This window comes from Diplodia corticola (assembly GCF_001883845.1).
Source record: "Diplodia corticola strain CBS 112549 chromosome Unknown scaffold24, whole genome shotgun sequence".
Classification (NCBI taxonomy): Eukaryota; Fungi; Ascomycota; class Dothideomycetes; order Botryosphaeriales; family Botryosphaeriaceae; genus Diplodia; species Diplodia corticola.
Window position 1 is genome coordinate 138,337 of NW_017971503.1, and position 25,353 is coordinate 163,689.

A 25,353-nucleotide genomic window follows, 5' to 3' on the forward strand; every position below is an offset into this window, starting at 1 on the left:
GAACGGCCGGCGTTCTCATAAACAGCTGCATGGCGCGCGGCTGGGGCGCTGCGCTCGGGCAGGCCGGATGACGTAGTGAGCTAAGCTTTTCAGGCGGCCGCCTTGGAAGCTTGAGGGGTGGGCCGGCCGGTTTCTGCAGGAACAGGCAGCGATCGACTCAAATGCCATGTTTCCTAGCGTCTCCCGCACCCGCTACTCGGCTGTCTCGGATCAATGATGGCATTCTCGCCTGCCCTAGACCTGTTTCCTCCAACATCGGTGAGGCGCACTGGCGGTGAGTTGGCACCGTCTCAAATTAGAATCGCGGCAAGATGACGACCGGCCTCATGATTTCCGATCTGACCTGTCCCGACACTGGACTAAGGAAGCAGCCATTCACCGCACACAGCAACGAGTCCAGAAACGAGGAATCCACCCGCTCTGAGACATGCGCAAACATTGCTAGACCGCCCTTCGACATTTGCTCCAAGATTAAAAGGATCACAGCACCCTGCACACCTTTACGCAGTCAAATTAAGTCATCTCCCAACCCTAGTTCTTAATTGGATCCAAGTCGTCAATCTCGTCCGGGTTGTAGTCACCCGTGATCCACTTCCACGGCGTGACGAAGTCGACGAATCCAAGGTTGGGACTCGAGATGTCATAGCCCATCAACCTTTGCATCTCACGCGGCCATGAAGCGACGTCCTCCTTGGTGTGGATAAGGTATTGGTTCTCCTGTTGCCACGCCGGAGAAGTCAGCATAAGTGGGTACCATGACAACGTGAAACTCCAATTACCTCCGTGCGCAGGTGACTTTGGCAGAAGAACATCGAGTGCATCGGCCGCCGCCAGTCGGTCGTCGTGTTTGCCCCGCCTGCGTGGTAGAGACCGCCAAGGTGGCACCACGCATCGCCCGCCATCATTGTCGCTGGCACCGCCTCCTCCATCTTCGGATAGCGCTCCATACCCCAAAGGTGGGAGCCAGGAATCGCCTTGGATTTGCTCTAAATCAGCTACTTTTCTTTTGTTGAATGCGAATGCCGCATCTGCTGACGAGCAAGGATTCCAAATTCGGATCTTCCTCCTTTCTCATCTCAATTGGAGAAGCGAGTGAAGAATAGAAGATGCGGAATGGAAGAATATAAATCATGGGAACAGGGCAGAATGAGGCACACAAAAAGAAGAAACTCACCACCGTCGCCCCGTTCTCAGGCACCGTCTGCGTTCCAGGAATCAGGAACGCCATCATCACATCGCTGCCCATACGGTAGCCGGACTCCGTCTGGTCGTCGCGCCACGCGTGGTGCACCTTCTCATCGCGGTGGAGTCTCTGGCCCGCCCCGCCCGGATTGCACTCCATCGTCACGCTGTTCGACAGGATGGGGTAGAGCGTGTACTCGTGCCGGTCGTCGTTGTACCAACAAGGCGTCGTCTTGGAGAGGAAGTGCGACGTCAGTTGCGCGACAAGCGGGTGCATCAGCCAGTGGTTGCGGAAGGTCGGGGACCGCGCAGCTAGGCGCGTGCAGCGGCGCGTCTCGGGCGGGAAGAGCGCTCCCTGTTTCCGACTTGTCAGTATCAGACGGGCTTGGAGCACTGGGTGAGACTCTGAAAGAGCGACAAGGGGCATGGCGGAAGAAGAGAGATGGAGGAGGATCGGCTGACCTTCCACGGCTTGTCCTTGCGTAGATATGGCTGCGTCTCAGCATTGACTTGGTCAACAAGCTCTGGTGTGGTGAAGTTTTTGATTATGACGCCGCCATCCTTCTTCAATGCCTCAATGATGGCCTCCGGCTCTGAGGCATCGATGCGTTGGATAACGGGAACAGCGGACGGCATCTTTGGATAGTGCAGCTCGAGGGTACTCGAAAAGAATGGAAAGATCAAGGCGTTGGCGACTGCTGTATTGCGCCCAGATCTACTCCCTTTCGATGTATATAAGCACTCCCACAGCGACTTTATCTTTCTGACTGTTTTCCTGTTATCTATGCACCTGAACGTCCCCGCATATTCTTCGCCGCGAGATCTACACGCGGTTACGATCCCCCGGCTTGTTCAGCCGATCCGGAGAGGAAGGCTTAAGCGACGGGGCTGATATGAACGCAACAGTCGGGGAAAGCAGTTGCGACGACCAATCCACCATCTACACAGATGTCGGCTGCGATAATTGAACACGCATGGAGGTCTGAAGATGATATAGAAACTCCGCAGCAATAGCTGGCAAGAAGGTGGGAAGACGTTCCAGTCATACATAATAGGCGATCGACCGTGCTGCCGGAAGCCACCCCACTCCTTGCGATTGGCGTCCTTGATATCTTATCTTGGCATCTGCAAGTCTCGGATGTCACTGCAAGCTAAGGACTTCAATACCGTTCCTGGTATGATCATTGCCGTGGTAATGCAGTCTCTTCCTCGTGTCGAGGGCGCAACGCCGAGTACTTTGGGTCACTTGTTGTTCGGATTCACAATGACACAGATGATTGATGTGAGGCACAAGACGACGCCAATACGAGATTTCTCGGATTCATCAGAGCTAGAATAAGTCTCTTTCACTCTATGTTCGTATATCATTATGTCTTTTCTCTGTTTGTCGTGAAATTGAAACTTCATGGGTTCGCGACGAAGTTGTCCTTCGGCGGAATCTTCACCAAACCTCGCGACTCCTTCGTCCGCCATTGGATGGCCTTGCACATCCCATACAGTACGTTCAACGTTGGCATTGGCACGCCCATAGCATTTCCTTCGCGCAGAGGCTCGCCTAGAATATTCTCGACCTCGATGAAATTGCCCTGGTAAACACTTTAGTAGCCACACTACCTAGAAACACTTTGAACCAGCAACTGCTTACCTTTCGCAGATCATTCAGCATGCTTGGCGGCAGGTACATGGTCAACGGATCCATATCGATCATCGTATCCGCGACGTCAGCTGGGAGCTCGTAGCCGGCCGCCTTCGCCGCCGCCCTGATCTCCTCCATGGCCGGGCGGACCAAGTAGTCGATTGCGCAGTCGGCCAGGCGGATGCGGCCCGTGTCGAGGCCGGTGATGGCGCAGATGGAGTTCAGGCACGCGTTGTACACCAGCTTCCGCCAGCGGCTGTAGCCGACATTGTCGGTGAAGTCGCACTGCGTCTTGCCGCCGGCGCCGTAGATGCGCACAAAGTCCCGCGCGGCCTTTTCTTGCAGCGCCGGGTCGAGGTTGGTGTTGTGGAAGGCGCCGACTTGGAGTCGGTCGTTGTCGTCGTGTTCGATGACGCCGTGGGCGATCTCGTGCGAGCCGATCAAGCTGACGCCCGAGAGCACGGCGTTGTTGGGGAAGGCGGCGAAGACGGGTTTTTCGATGTTGAGACCGTTCTGGACCAGCACGATGGTCGTGTGGCCCGGCGTCACGGCGGGCGTGATCAGGTCGACGAGCGTCGGCGGGACGTCTGGAATGTTCTTGGTCGTGCAAACGACATAATCGAAAGGTTTAAGGCCTTCTTTCTGGACGTCGGGGACGCTCCTGACGACTGCAAATGGGCGAGTCAGTAACGTCATGGGCGCAAGGCGAGAAAGGCCGGGTGTGCGTACTCTTAGAGGGCCGCCAGCCTGCGATCTCGCCGTGATCACAGGACTTTATGTGAAAGCCATTCTTTACCGCCGCATCGTAATTGGACCGCAGAACGGCAGTGACGCTTGCCAGTCCACCGACTTCGAGGTTCAGAGCGCCAATGGTGCCGACACCGCCGCTGCCGACCAGCAGAACATTTGCCTTTGCTTCGGAACCCATTGCTGCACGTTTGTGAGATGTGTGTCGAGGGTGGAAAGGGCGGCGCGTTGTGAGATAGAAATGAGAAGCCGGTTCTCATGCGCCAACGACTGTCGCGGAATCAATCGAGTAGGCCATTCCAGTTGAGCAAGTCATCGCGACCGGCTAGCGTCGGGACTCGGGAGGAGCCCTAACGGCGCCCTGCATCGGCCTACATCGCATGTGGATCCCTAGCCGCTCGGGATGGGATGGCGCAGCCGTAGAGCGCAAGGCCGATATCGATGCGGGTGGGGCGTGTCGGTCGGGTTGACAGCAGAGAAAGAAGGCCTTATCGTGCCTTAGATAGCTATCAGTGTCGAGCTAGCCCACAGACGACTAGCGCCACAGCACAGCCGAAACACTCCCCGCTCCCACTCTTGCCCTGGATTGCGCTTCTCCCGCTGTTCCAGCGACCCGCTAGCTAGCCAGACGGATCCGCGCTTCTGAGCATTTCCCTCCCCGCAAACATACACGCCCCGCTGGTTTGGGATATTATCATGATGTCCCCCCTCTGGCTTCAGCTCATGGTACATTGGCCGTGATCTGGATTCTGTCACAAGTATTCCCAGAGACTGCTATGAGTTACGCGTCACTCTTGAAGCATTCTAGGACTTCTCCGAGCTTTCACTGGAAAACGCCATTGTCAAATTATTTTTGCATACATCTCGACCACGAAAGTTAAGAGGAAAGCAAAGCGCCTTGCAATGCCGTCTCAAGGCCTGCCGACACCGCAGCGCAAACGAGCCAGTCATCAGGAACGGCTTCTCGTGCCACTGCAACCAAAGGTCTTCGAAGACCGGCAGACTGCAGGCGATGTACATGGGAGCAACTGGAAGAGGTCGTGCTGTCCTGATTGGAGCGAGGAGCATGGGGGATGACGTCAGCGTTCTGCCGTTTCGGTCGCTTGAGAGCTCACGCCAGGTCTCCACTCGCATCAACAAACTCTGACCTCCGTGCATCTCTCCATCACCTCTCAGCGCATTTCGCGATCCGGCACTGAGGCCCTCCGACCGCTGTGGCTGTGAGACGATGGCGCTGCTCATGTCTTTGGCACACGACGAGCCGCAGCTCAGCACATGCGGTCCTTATTCGTCAAAATACGGCTGTGGCGCTCCCCTGTGTCATGAGATCGTACGTTCACTTGCTACAGCTCAGGTCCAAGCCAAGATATCCTTCTAGAACACGGTAAGGCTACTCAATTCTTGATTTCATGGTCATCGAGAGTGTGTAGACGAGACAACGCCGATGTGCTGTTGAAATGAAGAGCTCCCCTCGGAGGACTGAGAGATCGAATCGAATGACGCAAAGAGGCAGACGTAAGAGCACTACCTTCAGAAAAAAACACCGCCATGGGGACGAGAGAAGGGTCCTCACTAAAGACGAGGCATTCCAAGAGCAGACGACCAAAAACAGACCAAGGGACCAGTATCCGCACTCGAAGCTGATTGTTTTGAAGACTGCCCAAAACTACACATATTGATCCTGGGAGAGACCTCCGCCCTTACGTCTCTTGGAATTAGCGAACAGGCCCGCACCTCATCGTTTCGCCATCATTGCGCCAGCTTCAGCCTCATGCTTGCCAAGATCTTTTCAAGCTGCATCAAGCCGAGATCCGCAGGAAGGCTTGCCGGTCCCTCGACAACCACGTACCCGGGTCCCGGTGGATCACCGCCATGCGTCAGCCGATCATATAGACGGGCAGCGGCAGCGGCAGCGGCAGCGGCAGGAAACCGTGTCCATGGCAGCGGGCCAGCTATCCACCTCTCCAAATCTCCACATCTCCACATGGTGGGCGCCCGCAGCGGAGCTGGGGTAAACATACGGCTAATACATATACTTGGCAGACGCCACCACAGCTGCACCTCGCGCCTTGCTATGCCGAATTCTATGGTCGCGGAGACCAAGCTTCGAAGAACAGACAGCAACACGCTTGCACACACGTAAAATTAGAAAAAGGCAACGATGATGTCGACAGACACGGAAATACTACTCTCTGAAGTGCTCGACGCGAAAGTTCCATAGATGGTTATCTTCACACCGCCCAGCTGGACCCCAACCTTTTCGGCAGAAGGATCCCGAGGCCAGGCTTTGGCTCTACAACCTCGAGCACGATGAAACCACATTGACTCGCAAGAACGCACAGGCAACACGATTCCCCAGTGTGGAGACAGCGAAAAAGATGATCCCTTCAGCCCTTCCCGCACGCAAGCTTTCCGTACGGCTCTTGGGGGCCGAGAAGGTCGGGTACACGGACAGACGGTACAACAGATCATTCCAAGGTACCCCCTGGTATTCCTTCAAGCCTTACCCCGCTTGGCCGCGCGTTCTCTACCCTGCACTACCCCGGATCACCAAACGACACTGCCCGTGATCTACCTACTGCTTGAAGCCACTTCCGCTTTCACCGATCTTCTCGCCCTCAGACGCCTTGGCCCTTATATACATATTGCCTTTCGGGGCTTCTGGGTTGAAGGACTGGTGCTCGAGTCGAGACGTCAACTCATCAACTCTGTGATGAGCGGTGGATGGCAACAAGGCATCAGATTCCGCGTGCCTATTTTGGTCTGCCCCACATGAGCGATGAGCGCGCTCCATACCGTGATCGCGACCGAGAAGAGTTTGCGAGAGGGTCTGCCATTGATGCAGCTGCTGGCTGACCGCCAAATTTTGTGGCGACCGGTTCTAAGCCAAGTACAGGCTAGCCAAGCAAGCCAAAAGCGGGTGGCAAACCCTGGATTGGCCGAGGGCTTGTGAGGATGCTAGCGCACCATTAACATCTCGGCGGGGACAGTGTTCCCCGCAACATCGCTGGGGCGGAGAGGAGGGAACGCCGTGGCTGGCCAAGGACCCTTGGACACGGTCGTGGGAGAGTGTCGCATGCTAGCGATCCCACAGGCGCGAAGACGATCGGTGAAGCGGATCGACGTCAGCCACGCCTCTTCGTTGCGCAACGAGAGCGAAATTGGTTTGGTGCGCGCGGCGCTGTGGCAGATGGCTGAAACCGCGTGCGCGGAGGACCTGACTTATTTTGACTTTTAGGATGATACCCCAAGCTGACGGACGGACAGGGTCGGATGGTGGGTTGCTGATGAGGTGTCGATGGCGAGCGATGCAACGACTGTTCTAGTCGCCTTCTCGAAGCGCGGCATTTCTTACGATGACGGGTTCCTGGCTTTTTCCGCAGCCTGCCTGTCTCATTGCCGGCATCAGCATGCGTTGCTTTGTGCTGGTGCTGACTTTTTTTTTAGGGTGGAGTTGGTGTGGTGCGGTCGAGCCTGTTTGGCGGGGCGCATTGACGGGGCTTCCGAGGATGGGGACCCCACGGCGGAGACGCGGTGAGACCTGGGGAATCACGCGAGGAATCACCGACCGGCCTGTCGCGACCGGGGGCTGCGCTGCGGTGCAACCTGACGGCAGTATCCACCCGCCAACCCGCTTCTCTCCTGGAAAGCGGCGTCGACCGCACACGGGTGCCCGGTTCTGCTTTGTGCCACGCCACGGAATGTGGGCGGACGTCGCATGCGCCAAGCCAACAGCCAGGCAGCTGCTGGAATGCGCCGCAACCGGACGCCAACCCGGGAAACGGATGGTGGACTCGAATGACAGAAGACCTGCTGACACCGTCCACATTAGTCATCGTCAGTTTCTCACGCATTCCATCATATTGGAGGCGTCGCGACCGAGCGCAGCGCGGTGAAAGAGTCTCTGTGGGCTGGCCTAGAATGGAGACTGGACGCGTCTCCGCTGCTCGCCTGGAGGCTCCGCTTTCGCTTGTGCGTGCAGATTCGAGCAGTCACCAACCGCGGCCACGGGCACCCAAGATCCAGGGGAGAGAGAGCAGATTGATGATGGGGAGATTTGGAGACATGGGTTTCGAAGGCAAAGGCAAGTGCCGCGACCGAGACCCGGGAAATCGGCTCTCGAAAAGGACAACGTGCCCCGGAGGCTCCACTGCCGGGAAACAACAGGGGCTCGTAACAAAATAGCCGTGGTGAGGTATCCACATGGCAGCAAGAAAATTTGTACGGCGGCCGCCCGTCGGGCTTCTCTGAAGAAATTACGGCTTTGTTCCTGCGTTGGGAAATCCGATGGCATGTTCGGGAAAAAGGACGCCGAGCTAGGCCGGAGAAAAACATGCTGGGAGACATGCACTGACGTTTGACGGCGAAGAGCTTGGTACTATGAACAACACACGGGGCACAAGAAGACAGAAGGCAACAAGGTGGTGGCCACTGGCGACTGTGTCGCGTGTCAGCAGCTCCTCAGCCGTAGCGCTCGTGTACAGACTTGGATGGCACGACGGACAGGAGAGCGGTACAAAGGGCGGTCGGCGCGGCGCAGCCACTGAGCAGACACGTCTGGAGACGGGGCTGACAGACAGCGCTGCGATTCGCGTACGGTGGGCGGTCGGGCGGCCGAGCAGACGACGCTGACGGCAGGACTGCTGGCACTTGGTTGTACCTGTGATTACGGTACTCCTGTGCCCGCTCGGCTTCGCGTATTTCTACTCGCTCGGCGGAGGCCGCCACGGCACGCAATGGGCAGTCTAGGCGCGCGTGGGTGGCGCCCTCATGCGGCGCTGCGGCGCGCGGGCTGGCGTTGCGCCATGAATGCAAGCCGTTGTCTGGCGCTCCGGCTGGCTGATTCTGACCGCCATGTGGCTCTCTGCCCATGCATTTTTTTTCCTTTTTATTTTTTTCCCGCTGACACCCCGGCTCCCGAAGCGACGTTACATGTCGTGCTGCGGCGCCTTTGCGCCCCTCGCGCGCTTGGCGATGGAAGCTTGTCCGAGGGGAGGAGGTGCAAGAGTCAGTCGGGGCGCTAAAGTCCGCCGGGTGGGTTTCGACACGGCGCGGATCGTCCTGGCTTGGCTCTTCTGGTGGAGCGCGGGCATCTCATGATGGCGCGGAACGGTGGGCGAGCGAGGACGGCAGCGGCAGGCGGCAGGCGGCAGGCGCAGGCGCGGGCAGGGGATGACGGCGGGCTCGGCGGGCTCGTCGGGCTCGTCGGGCTGCTCGAAGCGACTCGTCCACCGGACTGGGTTTGGGGTCCGCTCCACGCTCCGCGGGGCAGAGGAGCGAGAGCGAGGGTGGTGCGGAGAAGGGTTGATGCGGCAAAGGGAACAAGGACAGCCGGACAGCAGCTGACACGGCTGCGTCGTCGTTGTTCGAAGGATCGCGCGCCGCCGACGCGATTGGCCTTGGCGGCAAGCCACCGGAGAGCTTGCCCAAACTGCAGCACGGCGGTCCACCGGTTAGGCCAGCATCGCTCGCTACCAGGCGGTGATTGGGCGCGTGCGGGGTGCGACGGTGTTTTCGTGTCCGGGATTGCGTCGCTCCACTGTTTTCTCCAGTGGAGGAAGGCCGCCGGCCGGGGGCACTGGGCCGATCGGCTGGGGCCTGGGGCCTGGGGCACCGGGGTCCGCCTTGCCCGCCTTGCCCGTGCCATTCCTTCACAGCTCCCAGGCTCCCAGGCCTTGTCATGTGCCGGCGAGCGTTGCGGGTGCGCCGCCGCCGGGTTGCATGCTGCTGATCGCGGCCGGCTCGTTTCTTTATAAGCCCGGCCGCCCTCCCGCTGCCATCTCTTTCACTCCTCCGTTGCACTGACCAGCGTGCAAGCATAGAAGAGGACCCAGCCTCGCGGGCGATTGTCTCCTCTCCCACACCCGCCCACCCTCGCGTCACCCCGCTGCTGGCCCGCCATGTACCAGATCGGAAACATCTACTTCATCACGGCCATCGCCGTCATCGGCGGTGGCCTGTTCGGCTTCGATATCTCGTCCATGTCGGCCATCATCTCGACCCAACAGTACCTGTGCTACTTCAACCAGGGCGGCATGACGGGCGAGAACAAGTGCGCCGGCCCCAACTCGGACGTCCAGGGCGGCATCACCGCCGCCATGCCCGGCGGTTCGTATGTCGGCGCCATTGCTTCCGGTACGTTGGTCCACGCTCCGGTGGGCTGTCTCGCCGCCTTTCCGCATGCGGCCCGCCCTCGCACCGCTCCAATCAACTGACCCGCGTCTGCAGGCTTCCTTTCCGACAACCTGGGCCGCAAGAAGGCCATCATGATCGGCTGCTGCTTCTGGATCATTGGCTGCATCATCATGGCCGCCGCCCAGAACATCGGCATGCTCGTTGCCAGCCGCTTCATCAACGGCCTCTGCGTCGGAATCTGCTCCGCCCAGGTCCCCGTCTACGTCTCCGAGCTGGCTCCCCCCACCAAGCGCGGCGCCGTCGTCGGCGCCCAACAGTGGGCCATCACCTGGGGCATCTTGATCATGTTCTACATCTCCTACGGCACCTCCTTCATCAACGGCACCGCCGCCTTCCGCATTCCCTGGGGCCTGCAGGCCATCCCCGCCGTCCTGCTCCTGTTCGGCATGCTCTTCCTGCCCGAGTCGCCGCGTTGGCTCGCCCGCAAGGACCGCTGGGAGGAATGCGAGAGCGTGCTCACCCTCGTCCACGGCAAGGGCGACCGCGGCAGCCGCTTCGTCCAGACCGAGTTCGCTGAGATCAAGGCCATCGTCGAGTTCGAGCGCCAGAACGCCGATGTCACCTACCTCGAGCTGCTCAAGCCCAACATGATCAACCGCACCCACATCGCCATCATGACCCAGGTCTGGTCCCAGCTGACGGGCATGAACGTCATGATGTACTACAGTAAGTGGCCCCGCGCCTGCAGCCGGAGATGTGCCCGCGTCTGACCTTGCGCCCGCTTTTAGTCTCGTATGTTTTCACCATGGCTGGTCTCAGCGACACCCTGCTCGTTTCGTCGTCGATTCAGTATGTCATCAACGTCGTCATGACCATCCCCGCCCTGCTGTACGTCGACCGCTGGGGCCGTCGCCCGACGCTCCTGATCGGTGCCGCCCTCATGATGACCTGGCTCTTCGCCAACGCCGGCATTCTCGCCACGTACGGCAAGTACGCCGGTCCCAACGGCGTCAATGGCATCAAGGAAGCCTCGTGGGAGGTCAGTGGAGCCGCTTCCAAGGGCATCATCGCCTGCTCCTACCTCTTCGTCGCCTCGTACGCACCGACCTGGGGTCCCGTTTCTTGGAGTGAGTCCTACATACATTTCCACCCCTCCTGTCTGGTAGAATATGCTAACCGCACTCGCAGTCTATCCTCCCGAGATCCTCCCGCTCCGCGTCCGTGGCAAGGGCGTCGCGCTCGCGACGTCGGCCAACTGGATCTTCAACTTCGCGCTGGCCTACTTCGTGCCGCCGGCGTTCGTCAACATCCAGTGGAGGGTCTACATCGTGTTCGGCGTCTTCTGCATCGCCATGTTTATCCACGTCTTCTTCATGTTCCCCGAGACGGCGGGCAAGACGCTCGAGCAGGTCGAGGACATCTTCACCGACTACCAGAACGGCATCAAGTACATTGGCATCCCCGCGTGGAAGACGCACCAGCAGCTCGGCGGCGCCAAGGCGCTCGAGCGCGGCGACGTGGAGAAGGGCGGCCTGCAGGAGGAGCACAGCCCCGAGCGCGTGGAGGAGGCGGCGAAGGTTTGAGAGCGGTTCTTTCCTCTCTCTCTCTATATCTCTCTCTATGTCTCTCTCTGGTTTTGTGTGTTTATGGGGGACGAGTTTGCAAAGTGGAAGAGTGATATCCTGCAAATGACGCTGATGGTTGGCGGAGATTGGGACTTCTTTGGGGTCTTGACACAGGCTGCATTCAAGTCGTGGCCTTTTTTCGAAAGGAAATAAATAAAAGTAATGAATCGGTACATACATACCGCCTTTCCACACAAACGCAGCCATATGATTTTACCAACCTTCCATGACTCCATTCCTTTGCCATGAGAGCGCTTGATGATCCTCTGCCGTTCACAAACTCGTGCGAACTTCGGTCTTTTCCCCCCCACCTCCTCGAAATTACCTTTTCCGGACTAGCGCGTCCCCTTGCTCTGTCTTCCCCGCAATGCTGATCCATGGATCCCCTTAGCGCCCGCCGAAACCCTTTTTTTTTCTTTTCCCTCTCTCCACATCTATGACGCCACCGTTGTCATCCAAGCGCCATCTCTGGTGGATCTAGATGATCGGGATCTTTTGCAGCTGATCGTCGGTCGCGTCGCGTCGCATCTTTGCACATCCCATCTCTTGGTTTTTTTTTTTCCCTGGGACCGTGTCGCGAGATCTTTTTATGCTGCTCATGTCGTCGATCTCTTGCAAGGCTCCTCTACTGTTTCGTTGCATAGATGTGGTGGGGGTTTCTTTTCTTCTTGCTCACGCCATGGTCTGCGATTGTTGGGGGAGGGGGTTGGTGATGCCGGCACGATGGATGCGATGCGGTAAGGAGGCTGGTTGAGTGTGCAGAGAACCGGAAAGACGACGGACGCATGCGCGAAGGAGGCGGGGGATCGGGGTGGGCGTGGGCGTGGTGGGATGGCGAGGCTGCAGATGGGCAGTGGAGATGTAGCTTGCGCCTACCATCTGTTTGTTGGTAGGCTAGTTTGGAAGAGGGGGGTGGTTTTGGTCCAAACGTCGATCAAGGGGTCGAAGGCTGGGAATGTGGTAATACAGGGCGAGGGCGGTACTGGAAAGGAGGCGAGGTAGGTGGCGGATAGAAGCGCTGCAGCCAAGAGGACGGCTGCGATCACCCCGGAAATGCATGGTAAGAGCTGGCCGGGCGACCGTCGAGCAGTTCTAATAGACGTATGTGTTCTAGCTCCATACGTCTTGTCCAGAGGTCCTTGGCTAGCCTTATGTCGTTACAAGCGAGGTTTGGCGGACCACACGATATGCGTATTTTTTAAATCGATTCAGACAGGCGGCTCTTGGATCCGGGCGATCTCCCAGAGTTGCGTCGCCTCATGAGCAACTCCGGCCAGGACTCTCGCAAAGGATCGTATGCGACATTGAGCCATTGCTAGAGTCAAGAAATTCTCTCTTCATAAGACTCGAGCGGAGGAGCGAGGAATTCACTGCTGGGTGTTTCAATAAACGGCTTCCTGTAGCACCTACTTGGCAGACTACGGGTCACATTTGTTAAAAACCTATGAGATGAGACTGCTAGCCATACCGCGCCCGAGTTGGAGTTGTGCTAGTATCAACGGCCAGTCTTCGTGCACAATCAACAAGTCAACTTCTTCTGAAAAGCTTTCGAATTGGCGGTAGGAAATGTGCGTCCTTGTCCCAGTGGAAAAAAAGAGAAAAGGCCTGGTTCCAGATTATGGGGATTCGAGGCAATGCAAAGACTTATAACCTCGCTTATTTCACTCTGAAGAGCACACCGATCACGCAACTGCGATGGGCGTCGACGGCTTCTCCGGATACTGCAGCTTCGCTCTCATCCGCCTGTAGTCCTCCTGGACTACTGGCTCATACTTGACCGGGTTCTGCTCGCCTGCACATGCAGGTAGGCATTCGATAACTGCGCTGGGATCGGGACTGACAAAATATGGGATTGAGTAGCGCGCACGCGTCATGGCTTTGCCCTCGACAAGCTCGGGCTGAAGTGGAGGGAGCGTAACTCGGTGCAGGGTTGACTTCAAGTAGTCTGGGGAGCGATTAGTGTTTGTTCCAAGCAATTACGGCTCATTCTGACATACCGTTGCTCCACCGCATCAGTAGATCCCCCACATTCATGACAATGGCATTCTTGATCGGGACCGCTTCCATGAACTTTCCGGGGCTGTGAGGATCCTCCACCTGCAGACCACCGCAGTCGTCCTGAAACAGCATCGTGATGGACCCCCAATCCGTGTGTGCTGGCATCCTTGCCACCATGTTACTCTCGAGTTTCTCTTTCTCAACTGGCGGGTAGTGCAGCAGCCGCAGCTGGTTATTATGCCCGTTGTGGAACTTCAGCAAGAAATCTTCGTCGCCCAGACCGATGCCTACGGCCAGCGCTCTGAGAACGTCTTGTGCTGTTCCGAAGCATGCCCAATAGAACTCGGTCATGAAGTTCCTGAATCCGGGTAGAACCTCGTCCGGCAACCATACGTTCGGCATGTTCTCGCACTTTTCACTGCCAATCTCGTAGCTCTCCTATTGTTGGATAAGTTTTCAGAAAGGCTCTCCTTTTTATTTCTTTTTTGAATGCGACTTACCTTGCAATCTTCGACTTTTCGCAGCTCTTGATCCTTTGCGTCCGGATCTTCATCCCCTTTGTGAATATACTGAGAGACTTTCTCCAGGCCAGGCCACGAGTATCCCCTGTGCACGTTTGGTCCTGTGGTGATCTGGCGTCAGCATAATTTGTCCCTTCCACGTAAGTGATTCGGGGTTGGATACCGGGCGGATGAGGTGCGAGCATCTTCTTCTCATGCGGCAGATCAAAAAGCTTCTTGGACCACGCAAAGGCCTGGTCCAGTACATTGTCTGAGACTCCATGGTTGACAATATAAACAAAACCCACTCCGCGGGCAGCGTCCGTCAGCTTTTTCGCGATGCTCTGTCTCTCCTCGGGCGAACCACCGGACCAATGACTGAAATCCACAATCGGAATGGAGCCCATCTCGGCGGGCCGTGATGCTTGTGTCTGATAAAGCCAAGGTTTCACGGCACTACTAAGCCTGGAGGAAGTCAGCCGCTGGCACAGTACAACGCCGAAGGTTACACACTGATCACTGAGCGGATTCGCTTCGAGACCCAGGTAAGCTGCGCAAAACTCACCGCTCCCAGCGATATCTTGAAGTGTTCTCGGGAAAACGCCAGCCGATAGCTATTAATGCAGTCTTGAGGTTACATTCGGCAGTTCATCAGCCAGGCCGTGGAAGACCCCCCGATCGGCCGCGCACACCATCGCCGCTGTACCCCACTCTTGGTTTGGAGGCGGGGCTGCCGCCTCCAGACACCAATGTGAGTCGCACAGGAGGGTGATCTGCACGACGCTCCCCTACACAAGTGCTTATCACGGCTGACTCGCCTCTTTGGCCTGCCGTGCGGCCTGGTGCCGCCCGCTTATCGGGATACCCGGCCACTTTAGTCCAACGACAAGGGTCAACTGCCGCGATCGCAACAGTATATGCTGTAACAATCCCCTGGCTCCCGGTTTGGTTTGTTCTCGTCTGTTTGTTCCGCAATTCGATCAAAAGGGCAGTGCGCGATGGGTTCGGAAAAGCCGAAGGGCCGTCTGGCATACTGGGCAAAGAGGCTTGAGTGCCCAGTTGACGAGAACGCCAACTACAAAAACACCTTCTGGTGCAACAGAGATCTCATTCCAATCCCGCCGGACCGAAGAACATGGACGTGGCAGGGCTTTGCGGGATACTGGGTCATCTGCGGGCAAGTCATCGAGCCCCATTGTTGTGCAGGACACTGACCAGTCGGCATTCAGGATCAACACGACAGCTTGGACAGCTGGATCATCACTCTTGTCCCTCGGCTTGAGCGTACCTCAGGCCATGGGGGTCGTGGTGGGTGTTGCTCTGATCTCAGCCTTGATTGCGGTCTTCGCCGGTTGGCCTGGTAGTCACCTGTACCTCGGATTCACCGTCTTATCCCGCGCGTCTTGGGGCATGAGGGGCGGTTTCTGGCCAGTGTTGAACCGAATCATGACCGCCTGCGTTTGGATGGGCATTCAGGTCAGTTTCCCAACAACCAACCAGCACGCCATGACGTCCACTAACAACTCCAAAGGCATACTGGGGCGGACAAGGTTCGCCGCGCCAGCACCCCCACACTCCCCCCAAAAAGAACCACCAACTCACATAACCCTTTCTCCCCCCCACAGCCGTCAAGATCATCCTCCGCGCCCTCATCGGCCGCAGCTTCATCGAGCTCAAAAACACGCTCCCCGCCACCGCCAACACCGACACCGCCAGCCTCATCAGCTTCTTCGTCTTCATCGCCATCTTCCTCCCCCTCCCGCTCATCCCGCCCGAGAAGCTGCAGCTCCCCTTCAAAATCACCTTCGTCATGATCACCGCCACCATGTTCGGCATGCTCGGCTGGGCCGTCCGCGCGGCGGGCGGCAGCGCGGGGGGCCTCGTCCACGCGCCGGCGACGCAGCACGGCGCGGCGCTGCGGTGGGCCGCGGCCTACGGGCTGCAGTCCATCGTGGGGTCGCAGGCGTCCGGGTGCCTGGGCCAGAGCGACTGGACGCGGTACGCGCGCGCGCCGCACGCCGCGCTGCTCGGCCAGCTCGTCGCCGCGCCCGTCTTCATCGTCGTTACTGCCGTGTGCGGCATCCTCATCACCAGCGCCGCCGCCACCGTCTACGGCCGGTACGTGTGGAACCCGTTCGAGCTGCTGCTGCTGGTGCAGGAGGAGGAGGGCGGCGCGCGGCCGGCGGCGAGGGCCGGCACGTTTTTCGCGGGCTTGGGCTTCTTGGTCAGCCAGTTGGCGCTGTGTCAGATGTTGAATGGGATTTCGACCGGGATGGATATGGCGGCGTTGTGTCCGAAGTGAGTTGGCTCTCTGCATAGCGGCGAGTGCGCGCTCGCTTGCCGCAGCTTCTCCCCTGTGCTGGCCGCGCGCCGGAACGGGAGATGGTACTCAGCTAACCACGACTGCCGGTCCATGGCCAGATGGATCAACATCCGCCGCGGCTGCTACATCCTCACCGTCATCGCCATCGCCATCTGCCCATGGAACTACGTCACGTAAGCCTGCAGATCCATCCCTCACATACAAGAGAAGCACAACAACAAACTCACACCCCTCCCTCCTCTCCCACAGCAACCCCGGCACCTTCATCACCGTCCTCTCCGGCTGGTCCGTCTTCCTCTCGCCCATGACCGCCATCGTCATCTGCGACTACGCCCTCGTCCGCCGCGGCCCCCGCTACCGCGTCTCCGACCTCTACCGCGGCGACGCCTCGTCCGCGTACTGGTACGTCGCCGGCTTCAACCCGCGCGCCTTCGTCGCCTGGATCGCCGGCATGGCCCCGCTGCTGCCCGGCTTCGCGCGCGCGGTGAAAGGCGTCGGTGGTACGAGTGGCTGGGATCGCGTCTATCAGGTTAGTTATTTTTATGGGTTCGGCGCGACGTTTGTCGTGTATTGGGCGTTGTTTGCGGTGTGGCCGGTGGAGGGGCAGAGGGAGTGTGGGGGGTTTGTGTTGGAGGGGGTGGCGGAGATGGTGGGGGTGGAGGGAGAGGGGGTGGAGGATGATCGGGGGAGGGGGAGTGGGAGTGGGAGTGGGAGCGCGGGTGGGAGGGGAGGGGCGGGGGAGGGGCATGTGGAGATGGGTACTGTCGATGGGAAAGAGGCTGCGAAGACGTTTGCGGAGTGAATGGCGCGACGTTTGAGTGGCATGCTGGGTGGACTGCTGGCCAGCAGCGCGCTATAGGGTCGAGTGTACGTGCTTTCTTATTAACGTCTCCCACTTGAAACCAGGTCATTGTGTCCGAAATTAGTTCCGATCAAGACTATTCATACATACATCCATAATCATTCCATTCGCCGACTCAACAGCACTCGTCCCACCACCCCTTTTCAGTACAGCGCCTTGCACTCCCAACTCTCCGGCACATCAACATCCCCCTCCCCCTTGTACACGGCCTGCTTCGGATACATGCACAGCGGCCGCTGCCTCTCGACCCCCTTCGTCACGTCCTCATCCACAAACTTGGTCGCCACAATCTCGTCCACGACCGTCCCGTTCTCGACCCAATCCATCAACGCCAGCAACGCGTCGTGCTTCCCGTCCTCGAACCCGGGGACGCCGTGCACGCCCGTGCCCAGCTCGGCCGCCTGGTTGCCGCCCGCAAAATACCACGGCGCGTCGACGGCGTCGGGCGTGCCGGCGCAGTGGTCCATGCCGGGCACGAGGAAGAAGCGGTACCAGTCGTCGAGCGGCACGCCCCGCGGCACCAGCGCGCGCGCCACTTCCTTGTAAAAGTGCAGGCTGCTCCCCGTGGCGATGAGGCCGTCCGCCCAGCCGTGGTAGTGGAGGAGCTTGCCGCCGCCGGCGCGGTACGCGGCCATGGCGGCGAAGGCGTCGGCGGTGGCGTTGCCCGGGTCGAGCTCGTCCGCGAGCTGGACGACGGCGTACGTGAAGTCCTCCCAGCGGAAGCCGGGCTGGTTGAGGAAGTAGCGGATGTAGTCGGTGCCGTAGGAGAGGGGGGAGCCGGTGGTGGTGCCGAGGAGGGCGGTCCATTGCGCTTCGGAGCCGAGGGCGAGGCCCGGGAAGACGAAGGTGGCGTTGGTGTCGATGTAGGGGGCGTAGATTTTGGAGAGGATGGCGAGCTGCGGCGGGGTGAGGCAGGCGCTGGTGTTGGAGGTGGGCGAGCAGAGGAGGGCGTCCGGGTTGAAGTTGCAGGCGAGCGGGTCGGAGACGATGTTGTCGGCGAGGCCGTCTTGGGCGTCGCACTGCTTGATGACCTCGGCGCCGATGACGGGGAAGAGCGAGGGCGGAATGCGGTGGCTGCTGTTGAGGGGGAGGTTGTATGTCCCCAGCTTGGCCGTCCACGTCTGCAGATGAGTGGTCCACCAGGCGGGGGCGCCAGCGAGGACGCCGTCGAAGTCTTTGGGGTAGAGTTGGATGCTGCGGAGCCCTTGGCGGCCGCCAGTGGAGCAGCCGCTGTAGTACGAGTACTTGATCTGCGAGCCGTAGTACGCCGAGACCAGCGTCTTGCCAAGCTCGACTGAGCCGTGCATGGCGCGGTATCCCCAGTCGGTGAGCACCTCGGGAGCGTTGGCGCCCCAGGCTAAATCTCCAGAGGTCGAGTTGTGGCCGGTGTCTGTTGAGACGACGGCGAAGCCATAGCCGACACCAGCGCCCTTGATGCTATGTCAGTGGCGTGTTTCCTCGGGCAGAAAGGTGTGATGGTCGTACCATGTCCAGCCAATTGACACCACCAGCGAAGCCTCCGTTGCCGACTGCGAGGAAGCGGTCGTTCCACTCAGTGGGAAGGAACAGGCCGAACCTGAAAGAGGAGCTGCTCGACGAGGTGACGTTCACATATACAGCGCAGAGAGCAGGCAAATTGGTGGGGTTCGTCGGGTAGGGCAGGTCTGCGGCGCCTTGGCCGTAAGTGCCATTGCCGGCGACGGGCACGGCGGAGAGGACAGTCGCATTGGAGGGCAGGGCAGCCTGCAGGGCAGCGGTGGAGCAGTCAAGAGCCCGGACTCCGAGGATGGTGGCGGCGGCCGAGACAAGAGCTGTAGCCCTCATGGTGGCGAAAATTGCTGGTCGAGGAGCAGTGGTCAGGAATATGCACTAAGGGGCGATAGAGCGGCTTTTGAAGAGGAGAGCATCGAGGTGTGCCGGAGCTCGGAATTATCGAGAGTGTGGAGTGCATGGAGGCGGGGAGAGTCATGCAAACGCGACTGGAGCCGCAATGCAGCGCGGGAGCCGAAGATGGTTGCCGCAAAGAGCGAGCTAAGTGCCGCGGCGGCTGATCTTGCGGCCAATTGGGCGTGGCCGAGGTGGGGACCATGTCCAACGGCCGGGTTCTGCTATCGACTCCAGGAATATGGCTTGGGTCGTTTACCCGGCTGTTTCAAACAAACTGCGTTCCTGCATGGGACGAGGCCCAGCTGCGTCTGCTCCTGAGCTCTGTCTGCAGACAATCGGCAGAGATGCAGGGCAGAGATCGAACGGAAGGTAAGTCGGTGATCAGACGCTGGTTCGGAATTCCCGACAGGCGACCCTGACTTCCGGTCCGACATTCGGCTTCGCGAATGAGTCCTTGCACATCATCGCAGCTTCCGTCTGCGGTATCGCGCTATCAGGCACGCCGAGGGGCTTCCCCAACGTCGGCACAGAATCGTGGAGTGAGTACGGATCAGTACCAGGACAGACGGCGTCAGTCCTGACGTCAGGATGGGAAATTGGAAGATAAGCTTAAGTTGGGCAGATCCCTTCTGCAGCAGGCTGTGGGCTGGAAGACCTGAGGCTGTGTCAGGGGCATCTGCGGCGGGAGGGACATGGCTCGCCTGCTGCAAGGCGGAGCAGCCCACGCGAACGCACATTTATAACCTTCTCCTGTCGAGCCCCGAGCTGGCAGGCCGACACATTTCGACGTGCGACTCCCCAGGCACCAGGCAGATGGAGACCGTCGTGGGATCGGCCTGCCGCCGGGCCTGTGATACGGCGATCTACACGTGTATCTTATGCAGCATCAGATGGCCGGTCGCACAAGCTTTCCCGGCTGCAAATCATGTCGGTTTGACGCGGTGAAGAGCGGGTCGTCCCGCAGGCCCACGCTGCTCCCTTCACATACTTCCCGTTTGGGAATGGTCGAGAAAGCCGAGGTGCTGCGCCGTTCTGCGCCGTGCTGCGCCGTGCTGCGTGGAGCTGGCTTTGCCCGTGAGCCCCGACCACGGGACGTGGGCCGTGGGCGGGGATGGTGATCGACCTCGCTGCGGCTCGCCATTACGCATTTCTGCGCGTCTTGTGCCGATTGTCCGGTCAGACTGGCAAAAACTTCTGCTGAGTGGCCATCGTGAGAACCCGTCTCGGCTAGCGCCTTTCCAAGCAAGAGCGGCAGGGCTTCGCGCCGTGGACGGGTAGCTCGCAGTAGTGCTCGCAGTAGTGAGACGCGCCCAATGTAATAAGCGCGGTAACTCTCCGTAGCGCCGCAACGCTCCCCGTGGCCGGCGGCGACCTGCTTCGTGCGCCCCCTCGTCTCGCAACCAGCGAAGCAAATGACCCTCTGTTCTTCTGCTTTGGCGCGACCGCCCTGGAGGCTCGTGAGGCAGCCAGGCGTGGAAGGCGGAGATTTGGAGGCTGAGGCGCGTGTGTCAAGGCGACGGAGGCGTGGCTGCACACGTGTCGCAGCACAGCCCGACGCCGTTGGCCCGCCATTCAACCCGTGTTCACAAAGCGCCAAGGCGTCCCAGCGCCTGGCCAGCAGGGCGGTGGACTCGTGTGGGCTGGGCGTCGTAAGTGCGCAGCTCACCCGCCGTGGTGATCGCCTGCTATTTAAAAATTGTGCCCCGGAAGCCCAGCGCACGGGGCGACTGCGTGGTACGTACTCCCGTAGGGCTTGTCTGCAGCCGCTGCCTCAGCCACACACCCCGACCATACATGTGCCGCCCTCCCGCGCCCTTACCCTGAAACACGACAACATCCTCCACGCTCGCTCTCGCCTGCTTTCACCTCACAATCTCTCGCTCGCCCAACAAGCCCTACCTCTGACCCTCTGAGCCGTCGGCCTGCCTGCTCGCTCCACTCCCGCCCACCGGCCCGCGCCCGGCTCCCAACCACACTCAGCAGCTCGCCATGGCTGCCAACGACTACTACGGCTCCTATGATGCGGGAAGGAGAGAAGATGCCCCTTTGCCCCCCGTGCCACACTCATCGACGCCCTCGCCGCTGCCGTCGCCCCATCCGACTCGCCCGCACATCGACACCCAGAATCTGCAGAACTACGGCAACTCCTACCCTTCTGCTCACTCTGTCCACTCGCACCCCTCCGCCCACACATACCACACCGGCCACTCACCCGTCGGCTCTCCCTTCACCGACCAGGCCTATCCTGCATATCCGCCAGGCACCCACCCGCCGCCTAACCCATACGGCCCCGTGCACAGCGACGACGACACCTCCTACCATGGCGCCGGCACATATGGACAATACCGCCCTGCGGACAACGATCCCTTTGCAGATGGCCAGGCTATTCCGCTCCACGCACAGCAGCCGAAGATGGATGCAAGCCCCTCGCGGTACAATGGTGATCCCGAGGGTCAGGCGCCTCTCGTCGGCGGTCCCGACGGAATGAGGAGAGAACGTAGCAGACGTCACAAGAAGAAGGGCGGCTGGTTCTCAGGCAGGATTACTTGGGTTGTTTTTACCCTGACAACCGTTCAGATTGCGGTTTTCATTGGCGAAATCATCAAGAACGGTAAGTGGCACCAGCGCTCGTGAAGGAAGAGCGGAATGCTAATGCTACCATCAGCCACCTTGACCGGTTCGCCCATCATGATCAAGCCCTCTTTCAACCCAATGATCGGCCCCTCTGGCTACGTCTACATCAACATGGGCGCTCGTTTCGTTCCTTGCATGCGTCACATGGGAGGCGGAAACGAGGTCAACATCACTCCCGACATTGCGTTCCCGTGCCCCAACTCCACGACTGGCATCGCCGAATGCTCCCTGAACGAGCTCTGCGGAATGAGCGGCATTCCCCAATCGGACGGCGAGCTCCACCCCAACCAATGGTACCGCTTCATCACGCCAATCTTCCTCCACGGAGGTCTTATCCATATTGCTTTCAACATGCTTGTTCAGATGACGGTTGGACGCGACGTGGAACTGCTGATCGGCTCCATTCGTTTCTTCCTGGTCTATTTTGCAGCGGGTATTTTCGGTAATATTCTCGGTGCCAATTACGCACCAAACGCTATGCCTTCAGTGTATGTCTACCCTGTGAAGTTTTCGATCCTGGCTAAAAAATTTTAAACAGCGGTGCATCCGGCGCCATTTTCGGTCTCATCGCCATAACCCTTCTGGATCTTCTCTACCACTGGAAGGAGCGTTCCCACCCCAAGAAAGAGCTTCTTTTCATCATGCTCGACGTCGTCATCGCCTTCGTTCTGGGTCTTTTGCCGGGTCTGGACAACTTTGCTCATATTGGTGGATTCATCATGGGCCTCGGCCTTGGAATATCTATTCTTCACTCGCCTCAACTCCTCCGCGAGCGCACCGGCATGGACGAGCCTCCCTATTCCGCCGTTCCTAACCCCAAGCACGGCAGCGAATTTGAGTCCGTGAAGAACTTCACCAAACAGCCCGTAAGCTTCTTCAAGGGCAGGAAGCCGCTTTGGTGGGCGTGGTGGTTGGTCCGTGCCGGATTCATTGTCGTCGTGTTTGTCGCCTTCATTGTGCTCCTGAACAACTTCTACTCCAGCCACAGCGAATGCTCGTGGTGCAAGTACCTCAACTGTATTGTAAGTTCCATTCTCACAGCTCACTCACATATTCAAGATGCTAATTTTGCATACAGCCCGTCAGCGACTGGTGCGACTCAAACACGCTCACCGTGGAGCAAACGAACAGTACCAGCAAGCGCGACCTATTCGGCTTGGAGAGATACGCTTTACCGGATTTCGACTCGCCAATGCCTATGTATTGATTGAGGCTTAATGCTGTTCGGTAGTTTTGGGCTTGGCCCGATGTTCGACATTTCTTTTCCCTTGCTTTTGCGCACAGTCTATGGAAGCCCCTTGAAAGCGGAGCTCCTACGAATGCATGACAAATCCCCATTATCTCGAGCATGGCGGGTGGCGTTCTCATTTCTTACTGCGTAATGTTCTTCCTAGCTGTGCCAACCGGTCATAAGCTGGCCTTCCATTTTGGTTGTGGGAAGCTGCAATTTCTCTTCTTTTCTTCGATGGCAAAATGGTGGCGAAGAGAGAGCGTGAAGCTGTCTTGAGTTTGGACCACTGGGTTCGAGATGGATGGTTTGTATCCAGGGCAACAAAAACACTGCTGCCGCCGATTCGAACACGGTAGGGAAGCCAAGGGACGTGAAGTCTCATCTCCTTTGAGGCGGTTTGGGAACCTCTACGCAGCTTTCTTGTGGGCGTAAGCGAGATCTCTGCTAATTCTGAAGAGATTCCAGCGTCTGCCTGGTAGCTTATATAATTACTCGTCTTCTTTGAGTACACGCATGCAACCATACTACTGGCTATGCCAATGTCAAACACGTTGATATTTTGGTTTTCCTATTCTTTTCGCCTGCTGTCAGCTGACTTCGTGTTCATCACCTTTGTGACCTGCTCCGCTGCCGACGTCGGTCACGGCGCTTCCACTAGCGCACGAGGCGGTTCCACAACGGTCCTCTCGGCCGGCCACAGAGCGGGCTCCGCGAACCACGATTGCACGATTCCTACTGTAGCAGTCAATAAGCTCGTCGAAGCTTTGAGCCCCCTGACGCCACGATGCGTTATCCCCGCCGTGCTGCCTACCATTCATTCCACCTTTCCCAAACCGGCGGCGGGTGCCTGTCGATCCTCGCCGCTAGCAGGGGACGCGATCCCTCCAAAGGTCCTGTTCAATCATCTCACATCAATCGTCCGACGCCTGGACTCCTGACCCATGCTTCCATCTGCTTCCGCCGGGTAAAATGGCATTATCGCCCCGCTCGCGGTGGAGCAATACACCGGCCACTGACTTCCAACGGCCGCCACCGCCAAGCAGGCGGCCATATCCATACATCCGTCCGAGATTGGAGAATCCTACCGGTTCGAAATGGGCGATTCGGACATCTAGACAGCTGCATGCACTATGACAAGCTTCAGCAGGCTGCAGCGGCGCTGTCCGTCCAATTTCGCAGAGCATAAAGAGCGACCATGTCTCCCTCCGCAGTTCAGAGTGCCGTCGCTCAGCACTCGTTTGTACTCGCGAACCCTACCTTGACGAAGACCAGTCGCTCGTTACCTACTACACCATCTTTAATACCTTAATATCTTACCGACGACAAGATGACCAAGTTCACCACCCTCGTTCTGGCCGCCGCCGCCGCCGCCACCGCCGCCGCCCTCCCCAACCCCTTCCCGGCATACTCCCTCGAGCCCCGCCAGGACGGCAGCAACTGCACGCAGTACTGCTCCGTCTCGGCTGGCTGCGCCTGCACCGTCCGCCCCTCCGACTGCACCGCCCTGTACGAAGTCCAGCCCGACGACACGTGCACCAGCATCGCCGACGCCTTTGGCAACTTCACCGTCACTCAGTTCTACAAGTGGAACCCGAGCATCGGGCGCTCGTGCTTTGGGTAAGCTTCCCCTCCCCCTCTCTCCCCGCAACACCGCCGACAACATCAAAGAAAAGAAGGAAAGAGACGTACGGTACAAAAGAGGGATATCGATCGGAGAGGAATAACAATACGCGCCAAAGACGACGAACGTACCCATTCATTCATTCATTCATTCACTAACACACACCTTTTTTTTTTCTTCCCCCAGTCTCCAAGCCTTCGTCCCCGTCTGCATCGACACGCCGTGGTACACGTTCACGCCGCCCGTGCAGCCGGCGGCCGGCACCAAGGAGGCGCCCGAGGACGTGCCCGTCCCGCTGATGCCCAGCACCGCCGCCGCGTGCACGACGTACGAGCTCACCGGCGCCGGCACCCGCGTCGACCAGATCGCCGCCGAGAACGGCATCACGGTCGAGCAGTGGAGCGCGTGGAACGGCAACGCGACCGGCGCGTGGGCTGGGTACTGGAGCTGTGTTGAGGCGTAGATGGAAGAGGAGGAGATGATGATGGGGGAGTGCGGGTGAAGTGCAGGGAATTGGGGTCGGAGCGGAAATGGAACCCCGCGATCGTTACTCATTGACTGTGGTAGTGATGGACGAGCTTCGTATGGTGGGCCAAGGCCACAGATGTTGCTGAGGGTTGCCCGCGATGATGGAAGATAATAATAACGAAGGGATCATCAGATACGGTCAGATTTTAGATAGCCAAACATTGCGATAATTCCATGTGATCCGGGTACTGCCGCGCAGGAGGTCATGGACATTAATAGCGGTGATTATTCTGGAAGGCTTCCGACTGTTGAGTAATGCAGTAGCTGGAATGGGGAAAATAGCTCATTCTTGCTGGAGTCTGGAGAAGGACTGTCGACGTGATGTTCGGGTACCTAGGGCGTCATGAGTGATTGGCTCATGCAAGTGAAAGGGGCATGGATGTAAGCGCGCTGCAGCCGTGGATTTGCTGCTGCGTCGGCCCGAGACGAGCGGCGGCAGGGACA

General features: G+C 58.8%; 8 protein-coding genes across 8 annotated transcripts; 4 read left to right on the plus strand and 4 right to left on the minus strand.

Moving 5' to 3' along the window:
• Nucleotides 1-531: 531 nt before the first annotated feature.
• BKCO1_2400045 (phytanoyl-dioxygenase family protein) lies at nucleotides 532-1,818 on the minus strand (the record flags this gene model as incomplete). The annotated part of the gene is made up of 4 exons (XM_020273142.1): nucleotides 532-717; nucleotides 780-974; nucleotides 1,175-1,537; nucleotides 1,645-1,818. 4 exons carry the CDS (start codon nucleotides 1,816-1,818, stop codon nucleotides 532-534), a joined length of 918 nt encoding a protein of 305 aa, XP_020130527.1.
• A 767-nt stretch (nucleotides 1,819-2,585) lies between these two features.
• BKCO1_2400046 (2-dehydropantoate 2-reductase family protein) lies at nucleotides 2,586-3,746 on the minus strand (the record flags this gene model as incomplete). Its single annotated transcript, XM_020273143.1, has 3 exons — nucleotides 2,586-2,768; nucleotides 2,828-3,486; nucleotides 3,548-3,746. The coding sequence occupies 3 exons, from the start codon at nucleotides 3,744-3,746 to the stop codon at nucleotides 2,586-2,588; spliced, it is 1,041 nt and encodes a 346-aa protein (XP_020130583.1).
• A 5,719-nt stretch (nucleotides 3,747-9,465) lies between these two features.
• On the plus strand, nucleotides 9,466-11,283 carry BKCO1_2400047 (sugar transporter; the record flags this gene model as incomplete). Its single annotated transcript, XM_020273144.1, has 4 exons — nucleotides 9,466-9,700; nucleotides 9,794-10,426; nucleotides 10,489-10,827; nucleotides 10,889-11,283. The coding sequence occupies 4 exons, from the start codon at nucleotides 9,466-9,468 to the stop codon at nucleotides 11,281-11,283; spliced, it is 1,602 nt and encodes a 533-aa protein (XP_020130582.1).
• A 1,724-nt stretch (nucleotides 11,284-13,007) lies between these two features.
• Nucleotides 13,008-14,230, minus strand: BKCO1_2400048 (thymine dioxygenase; the record flags this gene model as incomplete). The annotated part of the gene is made up of 4 exons (XM_020273145.1): nucleotides 13,008-13,270; nucleotides 13,323-13,761; nucleotides 13,824-13,945; nucleotides 14,008-14,230. 4 exons carry the CDS (start codon nucleotides 14,228-14,230, stop codon nucleotides 13,008-13,010), a joined length of 1,047 nt encoding a protein of 348 aa, XP_020130585.1.
• Nucleotides 14,231-14,821: 591 nt separating this feature from the next.
• Nucleotides 14,822-16,948, plus strand: BKCO1_2400049 (ncs1 nucleoside transporter family protein; the record flags this gene model as incomplete). Its single annotated transcript, XM_020273146.1, has 6 exons — nucleotides 14,822-14,916; nucleotides 14,972-15,299; nucleotides 15,355-15,373; nucleotides 15,449-16,121; nucleotides 16,245-16,319; nucleotides 16,396-16,948. The coding sequence occupies 6 exons, from the start codon at nucleotides 14,822-14,824 to the stop codon at nucleotides 16,946-16,948; spliced, it is 1,743 nt and encodes a 580-aa protein (XP_020130584.1).
• A 203-nt stretch (nucleotides 16,949-17,151) lies between these two features.
• On the minus strand, nucleotides 17,152-18,832 carry BKCO1_2400050 (ferulic acid esterase feruloyl esterase; the record flags this gene model as incomplete). Its single annotated transcript, XM_020273148.1, has 2 exons — nucleotides 17,152-18,438; nucleotides 18,494-18,832. 2 exons carry the CDS (start codon nucleotides 18,830-18,832, stop codon nucleotides 17,152-17,154), a joined length of 1,626 nt encoding a protein of 541 aa, XP_020130514.1.
• Nucleotides 18,833-20,884: 2,052 nt separating this feature from the next.
• Nucleotides 20,885-22,736, plus strand: BKCO1_2400051 (rhomboid family membrane protein; the record flags this gene model as incomplete). Its single annotated transcript, XM_020273149.1, has 4 exons — nucleotides 20,885-21,506; nucleotides 21,561-22,017; nucleotides 22,068-22,551; nucleotides 22,608-22,736. 4 exons carry the CDS (start codon nucleotides 20,885-20,887, stop codon nucleotides 22,734-22,736), a joined length of 1,692 nt encoding a protein of 563 aa, XP_020130515.1.
• Nucleotides 22,737-24,087: 1,351 nt separating this feature from the next.
• On the plus strand, nucleotides 24,088-24,844 carry BKCO1_2400052 (uncharacterized protein; the record flags this gene model as incomplete). Its single annotated transcript, XM_020273150.1, has 2 exons — nucleotides 24,088-24,377; nucleotides 24,568-24,844. 2 exons carry the CDS (start codon nucleotides 24,088-24,090, stop codon nucleotides 24,842-24,844), a joined length of 567 nt encoding a protein of 188 aa, XP_020130512.1.
• Between the last annotated feature and the right edge of the window lie 509 nt (nucleotides 24,845-25,353).